This window comes from Impatiens glandulifera, chromosome 6, assembly GCF_907164915.1.
Source record: "Impatiens glandulifera chromosome 6, dImpGla2.1, whole genome shotgun sequence".
Taxonomy (NCBI): Eukaryota; Viridiplantae; Streptophyta; class Magnoliopsida; order Ericales; family Balsaminaceae; genus Impatiens; species Impatiens glandulifera.
The window spans coordinates 23148672-23168144 of record NC_061867.1 but is presented as its reverse complement, the minus strand read 5'-3'; the positions used below and the strand labels follow the sequence as shown (position 1 = coordinate 23168144).

Here is a 19473-nt window from a genome sequence, read left to right as displayed (position 1 = left end):
AGTATCAACCAACGTATTGTGTAAGCGTTCACCCTAGCGAGACCCTAGTCTCCTTCAACGATCCCGATCCTAACACGTTCTTTATTAATAGTTAATTAATACTAATAATTAATTACCTATTTTTACCTAACAATTTCTCCATTTTTGATTATTTAATCTAAATATTCAAAACCTTGTAATTATGTAATTGTTGGTTGCTTATGCTAGATTAATTTTTCATTTTAATCTAATAATTTCTCCCTTTTTGATTGTTTAGAATAAACTATCAAAGTCAATAAGATTTAAGGAAAATAGTGATCTGATTCCTTTCAATTTCTCTCTTTTTGATTGTTTTATCCTAAAAATATCAAAATCAGCCATAAATAGCAGAATAATTATCATAGGAACATCCCTATTTGATAAACAAAAACTAGTGTTGTTAGCAATAAAAATATAACCAAATGTTTAACAAAAAAAACTTTAAGTGTAAGATGAATAAATGAGAGATCAAAGATAAGGAAGGAGTTTCAACATCTCCTTCTTTTTGGTTGTGGATACGGTTTTGTAAGGTCACCCATGAATCTTGCTATGAAGCCCTAACTTGGTTGTCCCGGAATATTGACTTCATGACTCCTTTTCTTTGGTTGAAAGGTGTCTCGTCCATGCTGAGTTCACTCGCTCGTCATAGCCTACGACCTGACCTGGCGTTACGTGGGATTTCTGGTGGAGGTGCATTAGGCTGAGACCGAGTGTTTGTGATATCATCCGCTGCTGCTGTAAGTTGTGCAGTTTTCTTTCATTTAACAACTTTGGTCTTTTGGGCAGTATTTGCTTGCATGGCAACTTCATCTATATTTACCTCCTCCTAAATATGTCGGGTAGCCTCTTCATTATCTTATTTAGCGGCCTCAGTATTTGCGTTCTCTTCCTCCTGAATACGTCTGGCAGCTTATTCATGTTCCCTTAGTTTCTCAACATCAACAGCGCCTTGAGATCTAACCAGTTCCATGACTTGAGAGGCAAGGACCTCAATCGTAACTTTGGCTTCCTTATGAACATTGAGATTCTCATTGATAATAGGTTTGATTTGGCTTTTTTTCTCTCGCATCGGTCTGATTTTCATAGTTCCTGTAGTATATCTTGCCTTAACCTTGCCAGCTCTTGATTATGGGAATCTGAAGATGATGCTTCCCTCCTTTCCATTTCATCCAATCGAACATTAACATATTCTTGCCACGGAGCTAGAGCATTCAAAATAATCTGTTGGATGTCCTGCCTTGGAGTTTCCTTAGAGTTGGATCGAGTTGAGATGTGAGAACCAAGAGCAATGGATCGGATAGGATGAGCATGATGAGAGCTAACTTGAATAGATCTTTTAGGACGAATTGGTTCTTCAACGTTTGCATTCCTATTCTTATGACCCGATACTTCATTAAATTTAGAGGACTTATCCGATTTAGACGTAGCAGATGTCTATTTCTTGGTAGGTAGATCTTTGAATTCCTCTTAAACGATTTGTTTTTCTGAGAGAGGAATCTCAATACCGGTCGGTGTGGGATTTGAGACTGCTTTATTTTGCCTATCCTTGTTTATATCTTCAACAGAGGATGACCGTAGTAGACATGATTCTACTAAGTCAGCTGAAGTAATCTTATGTCCTTCAGTAATTTATTCAAACTCTTGTTTGGATATTCCAAGATATTGTTCTTTAATGCACTATCCTCTAACTTCATACACATCAAAAACCTCACGTTCTTCGGAGGAAGTCCATTTTTTAGGTGATGTTCTTCCTTCAGGAACCAACTACTTGGTTCTAATGATTTGAGATTCGCCTTGAGGAGGAGGCATTTCTTCAACGAGATCCGTCTGTTCTTTTCCAAGGCATGGGATGCCGATTTATTCAGACGTTGAGGTTCCCTCGCCATCTACATAGGTCTGAGAGATTGATAGAAATTCATCCATAATAGCTTCCAGAAGACCAATTATTTCTTTGTTTGTCTTTGCATTGGCGCCCAAAGGATTAAAGTTGTTCTTGTGTTCTTTGAGGAAGGAATACAATGGTCGCCCTCTCGCATATGCCTCCACAAATTTTCTCCTTCGCAGGGCTGTAGTAACTAAATGTGTCTTAGTCATGGAGAACACTGGTTATCCAAAATGAGAACTTATGACCATATTTCCTCCTCAGTTGCCCCTGGAAATATCTCATTGAAACTTTTTTCAAGCCGTATGTTTTCCGAAGTATAATATAAATCAATTGTCTCATTGGAAATTGACTCAACTTTCTCAAGAATAGTGTTGATAGTTTCCTGAGCCTCTGGGATACGTCGGGGGTGACTCAGAAGTAGGCGGTGTAAAGTCATCATCTGGTTTATCTTTGCCTTCATCAATAATTATCGCATGTTTGGATTCTTTTTAAGTCTCTTTAAATTTCTTTTAGCAACTAAAGAGAGGAACGATTTAGATGGGGCCTTTTTCAAATTGTTTTCATTTGGAGTAGACGCATACTGATTCACAATATTTGGGTCGGTTGTAGCTTCCTCTATCTGGCCATTTTTTAGCATGTTAAACCGATTAGATTTAGGTAGAGAAGATCGATCGGTTTCAGGGAAAGTGGACCGATCGATTTCATGAAGAGTGGACGGATTGGTTTCTAGTACAACATTTATTCGATCGGTTTCCATTTCATCCAATCGGACATTAACATAATCTTTCCACGGAGCTAGAGCGTTCAAAATAATCTGATGGATGTACTGCCTTGGAGTTTCCTCAGAGTTGGATCGAGTTGAGATGTGAGAACCAAGAGCAATGGATCAGATAGGATGAGAATGATGAGAGCTAACTTGAATAGATATTTCAGGACGAATTGGTCCTTCAACGTTTGCATTCCTATTCTTATGACCCGGTACTTCATTAAATTTAAAGGACTTACCTTGTTGGGCTAAGATTTTTAAATGTTTAAACTGGTTTTGATAATTTAGCTTAAATAATCAAAAAGGGAGAAATTGTTGGGTTAAGATTTTTAATTGATTTAAAATAACTTAACAATTTTGATTTGATGATTGATGAAATGGTTTTTTGATAATAAATGGATAAAACTAAGTTCAATAATTGTTATTCATATCAAATATATAAATATATATTTAGATATCAACATAGTCTGTGGTGTAATGGTAAGTACATCTGCTAGTCATGCTGGTGACCTGGGTTCAAATCTCACCAGACGCAGAATTAATAATTGGATCTTTGTTAATTTACAGGCATAGCTCAAAGTCAATGCCTGTAATAGATGGGGCGTCTAACGTGTGGTTATATGGGGCGTCTATATGATGATTAGATGGCATCTAAGATAAGCATATGGCATCTGAAGAAAGATAGACGTCTATAGGTTGGGCATCTAAAGGCAGATGCTCTCCCAGACAGCTGGCAACTAGCAGTAGAGTTCTACAGACAGCTGGCAGCAGGGCTCATCAAATGAATAACTACGACGTTTGCCATAATTCATATTTCCTGTACTGTATTGTACTACCACAATCTTAAGAATCTTTTCTGCTGTACTACCCAGTACCTCATGGATAGTACATCCAACGGAAAGATGACATGTGTCCAAAAGAAGGATTTGACCGTTGAAGTTTTTTCAAGAAAAATTTGCTGCCTCATTCATTTCTTATTCAAAAAAGTTCCTGAAATCAAATATCTCACTTATCATCTAGTTGTGAATACATTGTAATTACATACTATCTTTTCTGTGAGAAAACTCCAGTGCTGTAAGTTGAACAAAGGTTGTTTTGTTCAACAGAGAGTTAACTAGATTAGTGAACTGTATTTGATTCAAAGAAGTATAGTGAAAACCTTCCGGTGGTTGGAAGAAGGGGTGACATAGGAGAGTTTTCTCCGAACATCTATAAATAACTTCCTGTGTTCTTTACTTTCTACCATTCATCTTTCATTGGTTCAAAGCTTCAAATCCGACGAACATTTCTGCACTTGAATATGTTTAAAGAGTTCTAAGGATTTGCGAAGAATAAATAGAGATATTAATCCCTAACAGGATTTACATCAAACCGTTTATCTGAAGTCGTCATCAATAGCCAGACCCCCGTCTCTATTGGTGTCGTCGATCCTATCAATTGGTATCAGAGCCTCGTTTTCTATTCTCAAGCTTTTAAGGAATTTGAATCATGTCTATGGCTGTCATCAACAATGTTCCCATGTTCTTAGAGGAAAACTACGTCGTGTGGAACGAGAGAGTCCACGCTCATCTAGCTTTCATAGATGATGACATGTGGTTTGTCATCACCAACGGTCCGATAAAGATTGAGAAGGCTAGATCTGAGTGGACCAGTGAAGATAAAAGAAAGAACAACCTCGACAGCATAGCAAAAGACATCCTCTACAAGACATTGGATGACAACATGGTACACAAGATCATCACATGTCCCACTGCCAAAGATATTTGGGAGAAACTAACTAAACTGTGTGAGGGCAACGAGCAAACCAAAGAAAATAGACTCATGGTTGCCACACAACAGTTCATTAACTTCAAGATGCGTCCTGGAGAGACGATGACTGAGTTCAAAGAAAGATTCAGTAAAGTTATCACTTCTCTATCCACTCTAGGCAAGACTTACAGCAACAGAGAGGTTGCGATCAAGGTCATGCGTGCTCTTCCTAGAGAGTGGGATATCAAGACAATGGCGATGAGGGAATCTAAAGACCTCAACAAGATGAAGCTCTATGATTTGTTAGCTGATTTGAAGGCCTACGAGTTTGAAATAAACTTTAGGAATGGAGAGGAACATTCCACATCCACCATCATAACAAAGGCATTGGTGATTGTTGAGGAGCCACCTACTGCCACTACTGTGAAGGCTGCTGCTAAGCAGATTAGAAGCGATGCCATGACTCTTTTCATGAAGAAAATCTGCAAATTCATGAATAAGAGACACTTCAAGGAATGAAACAGCAAGCTGAAGCGTGATGAAAAAAAGAAAGATGAGAAAAAGAACAAGAAAGAGTTAAAGACTCTCATGGCGGCTGAAAACAAAGCCAAGTGGGCCGACAGCGACTCAGATGATTCATCATCCAACGTTAGTGATGATGAAGAGGTCACTTGCTTCATGGCTTAAGAAGAAGTTGACTCTGAGGTATTTGATTTCTCCTCTGAAAAATTCTCAAGAGATGAGTGAATTATTGCACTCAATGACATGGTCATTGAGTACAAGAAACTGTCAGACTCTTTTGATGAACTAAATTTGAAAAACAAATCTGACAGCTCTTCTTCATCTCGAAACAATGATTCTTAAGTTTTTAAAAACAAAATGGATGAGCTCTCATCTGAGAATGAAAAGCTCAATGAAAATGTTCAAACTCTTTTTTCTGAAAACCAACGTTTGACATATGTGGACGGTTCGTGGACGAAGTCTGGAGATGTGGTTAGACAGCAGATAAGTATACTGAGGCCTGCCAGATGCAAATCCGGTTTAGGATTTGATGGCAATGACTCAGACAAGTCTTGTGAAAAGATAAACCCAAAAAGTGACAAGTTTAAGTCTATAAACTTTGTCAAATGGAGCTTAACTGAGAATGGAACTGATCCAAGCTGTGATGAGCTAACCTTAAATGATGAGATTACTTATGTTCCGCCAACTGTTAGTTAGCTGAAACTTAAGATGGAAGCAACTAGTAAGTCTTGCATATTAAAACTTAACAAGAAATCAAGGAGTTTTAGAAAAAAACCATCCTCTAAGATTAACAGTTCAACTGCTAGCAGGAAGACATTTGTTAAGCCTAAATCATACGCATCGATCACAACGCAACATGGGAAATCTATAAAAATAATCAAAGTATGGATTCCCAAGGGACTAATAAGCCATGCACCCAAAGAAAAATCGGAACAAGATTTATTGTCTTTAAATGCAGATAAATAGGAAAACAACTTGGAAGAGCAAGACGACATCTGGACAGCCGACTGCTCGAACATAGCATATGACATTCAAAAGCCTAAAGTGGCTGAAATCTTCACAAAGCCACTTCCCGAGTCTATGTTTTCTTACCTTAGAAATATTTTTAGGATTGTTAGATTACGATAATGCCTATATTATATTTAAATCATGAACTCACCTTCTTTTGATAAATTAGTTTAAATAATCAAAAAGAGAGAAATTGTTGGGTTAAGATTTTTAATATTTAAACTGGTTTTGATAATTTAGTTTAAATAATCAAAAGGGAGACATTGTTAGGTTAAGATTTTTAAATGTTTAAACTAGTTTTGATAATTTAGCTTAAATAATTAAAAAGGGAGAAATTGTTGGGTTAAGATTTTTAATTGATTTAAAATAACTTAACAATTTTGATTTGATGATTGATGAAATGGTTTTTGATAATAAATGGATAAAATTAAGTTTAATAATTGTTAGTCATATCAAATATATAAATATATATTTAGATATCAACATAGTCTGTGGTGCAATGGTAAGTACATCTACTAGTCATGCTGGTGACCTGGGTTCAAATTTTACCAGACGCATAATTAATAAGGATTTTTTGTTAATTTACAGGCTTAGCTCAAAGTCAACGCGCGTAGTTAGATGTGGGCGTCTAATCAGATGAACAGCTAAGATGAGGCGTCTAATAGACTGTTAGATGAGCTGTCTAATCAGATGAGTCGTCTAAGAAAATGAACGGCCAAGATGAGGCATCTAATAGACTATTAGGATGGGGCGTCTAATTAGATGGACGGCTAAGATGATCAGATGGGGGTGTCTAAGCAGATGGACGACCAAGATAATCAGATGGGGGTGTCTAAGCAGATGGACGATCAAGATGAGGTGTCTAAGCAGATAAACGTCTAAGATGATCAGTTGATCAAATGGACGACTATGATGATTAGATGGGAATCTAAGATAAGTAAATAGCATCTAAAGGAAGATAGATGTCTACTAAAGGCAAATGCTCTTCCAGGACAGTTGGCAGCAAAGCTCATCAAATGAATAACTTCCATGTTTGCCATAATTTAAATTGCATGTACTGTATTGTACTACCATGATCTCAATAATCTTTTCCTGCTGTACTACCCAGTACCTCATGGATAGTACATCCAACGGAACATGTGTCCAAAAGAAGGATTTGACCGTTGAAGCTTTTCAAAAATAAATTGCTGCCTCAGACAACGGAAAAATTGATTGCTGAATATATAAGAGAGAGAGCTGCTTCATTCATTATTCAAGAAAGTTCCCGAAATCAAATATCTCACTTATCATCTAGCTGTGAATACATTATAATTACATACTGTCTTTTCTGTGAGAAAACATCAGTGCTGTAAGTTGAACAAAGGTTGTTTTGTTCAACAGAGAGTTAGCTAGATTAGTGAACTGTATTTGATTCAAAGAAGTATAGTGAAATCCTTCTGGTAGTATGAAAAAGGGGTGACGTAGGAGAGTTTGCTCCGAACATTCATAAACAATTTCCTGTGTTCTTTACTTTCTACCATTCATCCTTCATTAGTTCAAAGATTCAAATCCGACGAACATTTCCGCACTTGAATCTGTTTCAAGAGTTCTAAGGATTTGCGAAGAATAGAAAGAGATATTAATCCATAACATGATTTCTATCAAACCGTTTATCCGAAGTCGTCATCAATAGCCAGACCCCATCTCTATTAGTGTCGCCGATCCTATCATACCCGATTTAGACGTAGCAGATGTCTGTTTCTTGGCAGGTAAATCTTTGAATTCCTCTTAAACGATTTGTTTTTCTGAGAGAGGAATCTCAACACCGGTCGGTTTGGGATTTGAGACTACTTTATTATGCCTATCCTTGTTTATATCTTCAACAGAGGATGACCGTAGTAGACAAGATTCTACTAAGTCAGCTGAAGTAATCTTATGTCCTTCAGTAATTCATTCAAACTCTTGTTTTCGACATTTCAAGATATTGTTCTTTAATGCACTATCCTCTAACTTCATACACATCAAAAACCTCACGTTCTTCGGAGGAAGTCCATTTTCTAGGTGATGTTCTTCCTTCAGGAACCAACTACTTGGTTCTAATGATTTGAGATTCGCCTTGAGGAAGAGGCATTACTTCAACGAGATCCAGCGGTCCTTTCCCAAGGCATGGGATGTCGATTTATTCAGACGTTGAGGTTCTCTATCCATCTACATAGGTCTAATAGATTGATAGAAATTCATCCATAATAGCTTCTAGAAGACCAATTATTTCTTTGTTTGTCTTTGCATTGGCGCCCAAAGGATTAAAGTTGTTCTTGTGTTCTTTGAGGAAGGAATACAACGCCCTCCCTCTCGCATATGCCTCCATGAATTTTCACCTTCGTAGGGCTGTAGTAACTGAATGTGACTTAGTCATGGAGAACACTGCTTTATCCAAAATGAGAAGTTATGACCATTTTTCCTCCTCAGTTTCCCCTGGAAATATCTCACTGAAACTTGTTCCAAGCCGTATGTTTTCCCAAGTATAATTGAAATCAATTGTCTCATTGGCAAATGACTAAACTTTCTCAAGAATAGTTTTGATAGTTTTCTGAGCTTCTGGGATACGTCGGGGGTGACTCAGAAGTAGGCGGTGCAAAGTCGTCATCTGGTTTATCTTGGCCTTCTTCAATAATTGTCGCATGTTCGGATTCTTTGATATTAAGTCTCTTTAAATTTCTTTTAGCAACTAAAGAGAGGAACGATTTAGCTGTGGTCTTTTTCAAAGTATTTTCATTTGGAGGAGACACATCCTAATTCACAATATTTGGATCATTTGTAGTTTCTTCTAGCTGGCCAATTTTTAGCATGTTAGACCGATTAGATTCAGGTAGAGACGGTCGATCGGTTTCAGGGAAAGTGGACCGATCGGTTTCAGGAAGAGTGGACCGATTGGTATTATATACAACATTTATTCGATCAGTTTCATCTAACCGACCGGTTTTAGAAATTCCACCATCCTGTTTGTGACATCAATATCTACCGATTGAACCTCTTAAACCGTAGGCTTAATCGTAGAAGTAGGAGGTGTCAAATCCTCCTTCGGAGTTGGAATAATAGTTGTAGCATCAAAAAGAGGTGGAGTTAGAATATTTACCTCTGACCGGAGCTTCTTCCATGAGGATGTCATTTCATTTGTGTCTCCTCGTTTGGTTCTAGCCAAGATGGTGGTATTAGCGATAGACTCAACGACTGAACATAGTCTCTTTGATGATGCGGCTTGAGTAGAGAGGTTAATACTTTTCAAACCACCTGGTGAACTTCTTCCTACATTCTTCGTATTTACAGTCTTTCCTCCACTCAATTGTTGACGAGTTGCCTCGGAGTTAGACTCCTTGGCTTTGTTTATTTTGGTAAAATATCGACCAGTAGAGGCAGCAATTACTATTTTACTGTAGTTTAGTAGGATACCTGGTTCGGTAGGAATGTTCAGATGTGCCAAGATCCATCTATTCTGCATTGTGAAGCTAAGACTTCATTTGTTGTAAGGAGACACCATTTCACACAGAGTGTTAAATAGGATTAACCCCTAGTTGATTTTATCGCCCCTTACGATGGCACCCATCATATCAAAATTTGACTGGGTTATACTGTCAAAGTTTCTGCCTCTTCCTTGTAGCGCTTTGGAGACAATATCGCACATAATGTGATATTTGCACTTAAGATCTTTCTTCTTACCACTAATTCTTACGGGAACGTCGCTGTCGGAGAACAAGGTTTGGAGTCTGGATAAGGCAGTCAGAGACAACGCCTCAGAGAAGCCCCGGCTCGTAGTTGGGAGTTTCATGACTTCGGCGAACATTTGTTCGGTAATGGTTAACTTCACACCGTTCACCTTGGCGACAATAGAACTTGCAGCCAGCGTTGCCAAATGGAAGAATGCCCGGACCTCCTCAAGATAGCAGATAGGAGGACCTTCAAGAAAATATCTCAGGCCTGATTTCTCAATAGATCGGAGTACATGCTGCATTTCAATACTTCCAGATTCTTATATGGAATTGAAATGTACTTGCACAATGTAATTAAACAATGCGTTGTCCTTAGCCATGTTTGGAGAAAGATACGGATGAGGAGGAGTAATGAAGAAGAAGAGAGGTTTTATAGAGAGAAGGCAGAGCAGTGATATTTTAGGCTTTGCAAACAATATTCTTTTAATCCAAGATTTTCGGCATGTATTTTATTTTAAAGGGATAGTGTTAAACGTGTTTGAAAACTACTAAGAATTTGAACCGTCATATTTGATGGAACGTATTCCCAAACGCTATCAAAAAATGGAAATATGGCACCACTTTGAAAAAGATGATGTATTTCTAAGATGTATTTATTATTTTAATAATAAATTGTTTATAATCGTTATTTAGAAAATGACTTTCAATTATGCAAAGTAATAAATACACTTAGATTTAAATTAGCCATAACTCTATTAAATATAAATAATAAAATAGAACATCAAAAATTTATAAATGTAGATTTAAGTAACCGGTTTTAAGGAGAATTAACCAGTTCAGATTCTTCTAAGTCGATAAAGATAATATAAGCTTAACACAAAAACTAATGACTTGAAGATCCTGAGTTTAATTCCCTCCTAGCATTTGTTGCTTCTACATTATGGATCCAGCTTTCGACTTTTTCTATGGTTATGAGGTTGGATGATCTAAGATTGGTTGCGGGTCCAAGATTGACGTTGAAGTCGAGGAGGATGCTACTAAGCTGAGAGACGTACTCGGTCATCATTCTTGGTGAAGAGACCATTTTCTTCAGATTTTCAAAAATGACATGCGACCGGTTGATTGGGTTGTCTTTGATTATGGAAACCATTATTTCGAAGATTTTCTTTGTGTAGAAGTGAGTGCATTCTTTTTCTAAGATATATCTGGTAATGATATCGTTGAGGATCTGAAACTCAGGAGACAACAGAGATTTAACTCCATGAGTTTCTAAGCGAGTGGAGGAGTTTGAGAAGAGGTAAGACATATCGTGGATGATATTATCTGGGATGGGTGGAACTCAAAAAACCCTTCGGTGGGAAGATTGAAAAGCCGAGTGAAATCTTCCTCTTTCAAAAGAAATTCCTTTCCTTCCACTTTTGAAAGGATAGAATCATCAACCACTCTTGCATTTTTGAAGAACTCAAAAAGTTATATATTTCGTAAAAATAATAAAATGTATTTTCGAAGAACTCAAAAACTTATATATTTTGTAAGAATAATAAAATGTAAAATATTAGTTATAAAAAAAAAGTGAAGTATGTGTTTTTAAACATACAAAGTTAAAATGATATTTTAATTCATCTTTTTTTTAAATGAAGTTCATTAACATATTTTAGTTTGAAATTAATAATTACCAAAATAATTATGACGAAATCTATCACAAATTTTTACTAGGGTATAATATTTATTAATATCATAATATGTAGTTACAAAAACGAAATAACATTTAACATATAATTTTGTTTCATATAAGGAGTTTAGCAAATAGTGTTGTGGTAAATATATGTCTCAATTAAATAAGTACAATTTAAGTGCAAATAGCCTAAAACGACAAAAACAACTTAATAAAAAAAATGACAACTTACGACAAGAAAATGAAAAAATAATTAGAATAACTTGGTAATGTTTTTGCTATCATGCATTAAGCTCTTTGTTCTCTTCAAAATATCATAGAATGAATTTATTGTCATTAAATTATGTATCGTATTGTTAAATAACATGTTTCACAATAAATACATAAAAATAATATTCAAACTAATATATCCTTCCAAATCTATTTATAAAATTATTTGGTGTCGTCATAATATCTAAATAAAACAAAAACAAAAAAACATTTTGACATATAATTTTGTTTCATATATACAAAGAGCTTAATCAATAATATTGTTGTATTATATGTCTCAATTCAATAAGTACAATTTACATACAAATCACCTAGCTAACATGACCACAACACAACTTAACAAAACAAATGTCTAACATACAACCAAGAAAAATAAATATATAAATAGAATAAACTGATGATGTCTAAACAAGTATTTCTACCATGCATAAGTTCTTTGTTCTCTCAATATGCATTCAATGTATTTTTTTATAATTAAATAATTTGTGGTTTTGTTAAGTAACATGCATCACAATATAACAATAAAAATAATATCTAAACTAATCTATCATTCAAAATATATTTATACAAATATTGTTAGTCATAATATGTAGTTAAAACGAAAATAAAGTTTTGAAATAAAATTTGTGTCATAAAAAATAATCAATTAAAACAATAATTAAATAGTGTGCCTTTTACATTGTGTATTTTTACTTTGACATATTCAAATTTGCAATTTAAATAGAGAATTCATTAGAACTATCACATCTATTGGTTTGTTTTTCTCAATATTTTTTTTTTGTTTAAAAAGTAAAATTATTAATTTTCTTTAATAAAAAATTATTATAAATTTTCTCAAAAGAAATATAATTATTTCATATAAGTACTATATAAAAATAGAAAAGAAATTGTGTCCCGAAAAATTCTCATAACCAATATTATACTATTTTTGATAGTTGATTAACAAATATTTGTTCTGGTTTAATAAATTATTTCATCTTAATTTAAAAACATTTAATGTAATTCATATTAAAAAAATAAGATATTTAAAGTCAAATAACTTTTTTTTAATTAATTACTAAAATATACTTTTTATAAAAAGATAAGTTTAAATCATTTAATATAAACAAAGGTATTAGATTTTTGAAATCTAATAACTTTTTTTAATTAATTATTAAAAGTAGGTAATAATAAAATATTGCAAGATTACAGTTAAATACAAGATTTTTGTAATCTAGTCAACAACTTTTTTTCATAGAATGTTTATAAATAGCAAATAATATTAATAAATTATCATATGATTCTTGATTTCATTTAGCTTCCTAGCTAGCTCTTGTTCTCCTGCATCTCTTTTATCAATGGCTGCCCAAATTGTAACCCTCATGGTTGAAAGAGAAGAATTGATGATGGCACCTGCTAGGGATGGGATGCCTATATACAGACCGGCACGTTTCCTCCACCCTTCCCTAAATGCGGAGGGTACCTCACCTACAGTACTTATCCCTTCAACCAACACTATCTCTTCAAATAATCCCGATGTGTTCTTCGATGGCTGGAGAATGTGTACACATCGTTGGGAGCAGTGGGTGTCCCAAATGCGCCCTCTCTACCAAACTCTATGGGAGAGAGCCGGAATTGCAGATGCCATCACCGGCTCTGTTTGCACCATCATAAAACACAAGGAGGTTATCCTCGAACTCTCCAATAGATGGTGCTCCGAAACCAAGTCATTTATCTTCCCATGGGGAGAAGCGACAATTACCCTAGAGGACGTGGCCGTAATCGGAGGCTACAGTCTAGGAGATTATTGTGTTCTTAAACCATTAGAAACTCCAGAATTGAAGGACGTTGAGACCATGCTGAAAATGGAGAGACTGGAGATCGGGCGAACAAAAGCAGCTAGAGCATGTCAGTATCTTTGGATGAACAAATTTATGGGCACTGGAAGTAATATAGAGCATGAAGCATTTTTGTCTCTTTGGCTCTCCCGATTTGTTTTCACTGGACCAGCTATTAACACAATTCGAACTATTGTGTTCCCAGTTGCCATCCATCTATCTAGGGGAACCAAAATGGCGTTGGCCCCTGCTGTCCTAGCCAGCCTTTATAGGGACCTTCATTTGCTTAAACGACGTGAGCAATGTAGATCGCACAAACCATCCAAATCGATGCTGCTAAATAAGATCACCCTTTGGGCTCCATTTCAGTTGGTCCAGGCTTGGATTTGGGAGAGGTTTGAGTCTTTGAGGCCACAAGACATTAGGACAGTGCATATCACCCAGCCACTAATATGCCGATGGAATATGGCAAGGATCGAGGGCCTTGAAAATGAAAATATTGTTCAAGGTTTCGATAGGAGCGAGAAGAACTTTTTATGGAGGCCATACACAATTCGTGTTTATGAAGGGTTCATGTCAGAACTGTATGGTAAGAAGATCTTGAGGGTGTTGAACACATCTTTACACAGGGAAGCTCTCATGGAATTTGCCCGTTGTATCAGGGTATCTGAGCTTGTTGGGGTGGAAGTGGATTGCATTGAGCAATATCTACCTCATCGAGTGGCAATGCAGTTTGGGTTTGATCAAGACATTCCCATAAGTCAAGTTGATCGTGAAAATGCAACTTCTGTGATTGCATGGAGAAATTATGTAAGGCCCATTGTAGATCATATCGTTGATGTGCCATCAAGATTTTGTAAGCCTGAAATATCCACCAGGTACTACATTTGTTGGAACAGATCCATAAGAATTTATCTTCAACGCCAACCTACAAACAGAAATGAAGTTGATAGAGGAGGCATGGTTCCTACTTCGAGTTCTCATGCTTCTACTTCGGCTCAGCCTCCTTCTAATGCATGTGCTTCTCAGACAGGTTCAACATTCATTCTAACAACAGACCCATTTCCCCCTCCTGGATTCTCTTCCAAAATGATATTTGCAGTGAAAAGTGATAGCGGTGTCATTTATCTGCCCTTTCGCCCTACATGATAAACGTTAATAATATATATCCACCTTTTCTTTGCAGTTATCTTTAGAATATCTACTTTGGATAAGTTTTTTCTTTTTAATTAAAAAAATATGTATTTTTTTTTTTGTTGTAATTGGTTACTTGCAATTAAGAAAAATTTGACTTTGTGTATCCTAATCTTTTCATTAGAGATTACTCATATTTTTCTTTAAATATTTAACCTTTCTATTTTTATATATATTTATAGTTGCTATATTTTGAATATACTTCTCATATGGGCCGGTAAGATAAGAATGACAAGTATTAAGTCTGGTCTCTAAATTCTTTCAATACATTAAAGTAAGAATTCTGGAAAAAAAAAATACATGTATTAGATGAGAACCTTAACTGACAGATTAAAATAGGGCAAGCATTAGTGCACGATAGAAACATGGTCAATGATTTCACTAACACAAAGAGAACAAAAATAATATGAGTTCTTTGATCAAACTAGACAAGCCGCCTTAAACCAGGCATAGACCTGCTGTATAATAAGTGAGGCAATTAGGTCCAAATATTTTTGGGCCGCCCAAATATTTTTGGGCTACCAAAATCTTCAAAAATAAATAAATTATAATGATATGTTCGTGGACTTATTTTTAAAAAGCCCATAAATAATAATTTATAACTTATCAATGATAAGCTGTAACTTAATTTGTATCCAAACAAATAAAAATAAAAAAAAACACTATCTTACTTGGAGAAAAGAATAGCACGATTCTCATATATCAAAAAAATCAAAGAAAAAGAAAAAAAAAATAAGAACAAGCATTCTGTAAAAAAAAAAGGAAACACTTCCCCCAAACCCCAAGCCCATCGTCGATACTCCAGCTTGCCGGAATCGGAGCAGAAAACTCGGTCGTCTCCTTCACCGAGCTCTTGGGCCTTTTTCGCTCGTTCTAGCCTTGTTTCTCGACACTACGCCACTTCCCACTTGAGTTCTTCCTCCGATTTCGGTGAGATTTTTCTTCGATTTACTTGATTATTTTTTATTGTTGAGGACTTGTCTAGTGGAATGGTGGATTCATAATCTGTATCTTGCATTATTGCATAGCGAAGTGCAACATTGTGGTTAATCATAGATTCATAGAATGCTGGTTAATCTATAAATTTTTAATGCAGATTAACATTTAGAGTTTTATCAAGCATGCCTCCTATAAGAAAACAATTGTCTGGGGCAGAAAAAAGAAAGAAAAAACAAAAGGAAGATGCTTTAATTCAAAGCCAAGTAGGAAGCCTTAATAAGTATTTCACAAGCGATCAAATAAAAGAGCAAGTGAACCAGAATGACATCGATGATAAGTTTAATGATCGAGAACATGGTGAATTGAATGAACTTCGCAATGAAGACCCAAAACAGTCTGAAAATGTGAACGATATAAGTATGCCTAAAAGTGACACTAATGGAGATATAAATCAAAAGATTTTGTTTTCTTTAAATGTTAATGATCCAGGAAATTGGGACAAAATATAAAATATTAGGGACTTTTTGGTTGAAAGAGATCCTAAAAGATATGATGATATTTTGTTTTCTCTTGATAACACTGGAAGACATTTCAATTCATCACATTATAAGAGACAATTGACAAATGGTGAGAAAAGTTACCGAAGATGGTTAATGTACTCTATTTCTATGGACAAGATCTTCTGTTTTTGTTGTAAGTTATTCAAAACTCAGAGAACCATGGCGAAACTTGGTTATCTGGCTGACGAAAGATACAAAGATTTGAAGAATATCAACGGATGCCTAAATCATCATGAAACTAGTAAAGATCATATTGATTGTATGACTAGTTGGATTGAATTAGAAAGAAGACTTCAAAATAAAAAGACAATTGATAAAAGTGTGCAAGTAGCAATTAACAAAGAGAGAGAACATTGGAAACAAGTATTGAAGAGAATAATTGTAGTTGTGCAAAAAATTGTGAAAAATAACTTGGCACTCGAAGAGATTGTGAAAAGTTTTATGTTGAGAATAATGAAATATTTTTGCAGTTAATTGAAATGATTGTCGAATTTGATCCAATAATAGAGGAACATCTTCGGCGTGTTTAAGAACGACAAATTCATTACACTTATCTTGGGCCCAAAATCCAAAATTAATTGATACAGATGTTGGAAGCTGAAGTAAGAAGTTTAAGAGTTGCAAAAATTAAGCATGCAAAGTATTTCACTGTGATACTTGATTGCACTCCATATGCAAGTCACGAGGAACAAATGTCCCTTGTAATTAGATGTGTGGATGATTCAGAAAATGCAATAGTGGTTGAAGAATTTTGGATTGGATTTTTGAAAGTTAATGTAACTTCTAGGCTTGGGCTTTTTATAGAGCTTCAAAATATTTTTAGCAATCTCGAACTTGCAATTGACGATATAAGAGGTCAAGGATATGACAATGGATCTACTATGAAAGGCAAGCACAAGGGTGTATAAAATAGATTACTAATTAATCCCAAAGCTTTTTACACTCCATGTGGATGCCACGGTCTTAATCTCACACTATGTGATATGGTAAATTGTTGTCCTAAAGCGATGTCCTTTTTTGGTTTTATACAACGCATATATTCATTATTCTCTTCTTCTACCAAGCGGTGGCAAATCTTCAAAGATCATGTACAAGGTCTTACGGTCAAGCTATTATCACAAACACGATGGGAAAGCCATGTTGAAAGTGTGAAGCCTATAAAAGACTAGACTTCAAAAATTCGAGATGCTTTAATTGATTTGGAAAACACTTCTTATGACTCAAAAATAAAGAGTGAAGCTGAGGGCGTGGCATCATTTGAACTTGAGAATTTTAAATTCCTAACCGAAATGATAATTTGGTACAAGTTATTATATGAGATTAACATTGTCAGTAAGTTTCTTGAGCTCATGTGTCAATCTTCAAAATTCTTTAACACATGATGGGCACTCCGATGTTGATGGATCAAATTTATTTCTAGAACTAAATTTGTTAAGACATTCATTACCCGGAGAAGCAAAAAGAGCGATTGATGTGCTGAATTATTTGAAAACAATGGATGGTTGTTATCCAAATTCCTATACCGCATATCGAGTTTTGCTGACTATACCAGTTACTGTTGCATCTGCGGAAAGGAGTTTTTCCAAATTGAAGTTGATTAAAACTTATCTTCGATCAACTATGTCGCAAGAAAGACTAAATAGGTTAGCTATGTTATCTATCGAGAAAAAAATTATTGAGAAAGTTGGTTATGCAAACTTGATCAATACTTTCGCTACATAAAATGCGAGACGAGTAATATTCAAGTGACTATGTACTAGTTCAGAACATAAATTTTATATTTTGTTTGGATCTTCTTTGTTTTTTTAGTATTTACTTATGACATATTGTTTTGATGATATTTTATTTCTAGAATTCATGTTACAAATAATATTATATTTAAATCAATAAAAAATATATGTATGAATATTAAGCTTTGAGGCACTAAGTTTTGTGTTCTTCTCAGGTCTGGCACTGCCTTAAACTTTATTTTAAAATAAAACCAACCAAATGAAACAACATGCAAGCATTCCTACAACAAATACTATGAATAATAGGACAACACAAACATAAATCTTAATCTCTATCTTTTACCGCGTCGTAAAAGAAATAATTTGAATGACTTTGTAATATAATATTCTCCAATTTTTGCATAGAGTCCAATTATGCTCACACATGGGTATTCTTCTACACGTTCTCATGAGTGAATTAACATCGGTTATGTTGTGCGGAATGCAAGAATTATATGAACAATTAAGTATGAAAAAAACATAGGAAGAGAGATTTATTATTATCAAAGATGAAAAGATTATAGCAAATAAAAAAGACTATAACTATAAAAATGCTGAAAAAAAGAAAACGTAAACACCTAACTTAATTAAGCATAATTGTAAAATAAATGTGATGTAAAGGAATTAATATAAACCACGGACAATCAATATGTGATATTAATTCCGATACTAAAGGCAGATCATTACAAGTTACAATATCCTTCCATACCTCCTCAATATCTCGCCGAACTCTAGAGAAGACTCTCGCATTCCGCTCAACCCAAACATCATAGACAATAGAAGCAAAGCAGCACTTGGACACACTCGAGAAGAACCGATCACCCTTTACTTTGACAATAACAACTTTCCTGATATCCTTTCATTCCATGAGAAAATTGAGAAGCTTCATAGACTTTGAGAATCTTTTGCATAATATTGATGTGTATATATCTACTATTTTCATTTTGGCATATGTTGAATTGTCAATAAGGTTAGATTGTAGTATTAGTAAGGGAATTATGTTAGGTAAGGTGATTAAAAATATTAGTGAAATAATTATTATTAAGAAAAATGATTAGGAGAGGGAAAATAGTGAGTGAAAAAATGAGGGAATGACATGACTTTCTAGGTGGCCATACACCTCAGCAATGACTCATCTACTCCCTCTTTAGTTTAATTAATAAAAAATTAATAAATGAATAATGAAAGAAAGAGAACCGAACGAAGAAAATAAGAACTCAGGAACCCATAAACTTTTCTTCTAATCCTAAATCCTAAATTTTGTTGTTGCTTTCTTATTAACTGAAACCCTAAATCTTAGAGAATGAGATTCTCATCATTGTTGTTGTTCTTGCACCTCAGATTTAGGCCGCTATTGATTTATATTCCTTCAATCTAGATCGGTCAGTATCCAGGTTGATATTCACTCTGAATATTAAATGAAGATAGGCTTCCGCCTCCTATAAGTTTATTCTAGGGCCACCTTCCGCCTTTTTTCGTAACATATACGTTTCAATTTAATATTTAGTCCTTATCTCAAATTATTTATGGTAGTTTTGGATGTTATATATTCTTTTATCTGAATATGAATTGTAGATGTCAATGAAGGCGAATAAGGCAGAAGCTCCAAAACATA

The 19473-nt window shown here is 34.9% G+C and overlaps 1 protein-coding gene across 1 annotated transcript; it reads left to right on the top strand.

Moving 5' to 3' along the window:
- Window positions 1-12916: 12916 nt before the first annotated feature.
- On the top strand, window positions 12917-14545 carry LOC124943381. Its single transcript, XM_047483893.1, has one exon. The coding sequence runs from the start codon at window positions 12917-12919 to the stop codon at window positions 14543-14545; it is 1629 nt and encodes a 542-aa protein (XP_047339849.1).
- Window positions 14546-19473: the final 4928 nt, after the last annotated feature.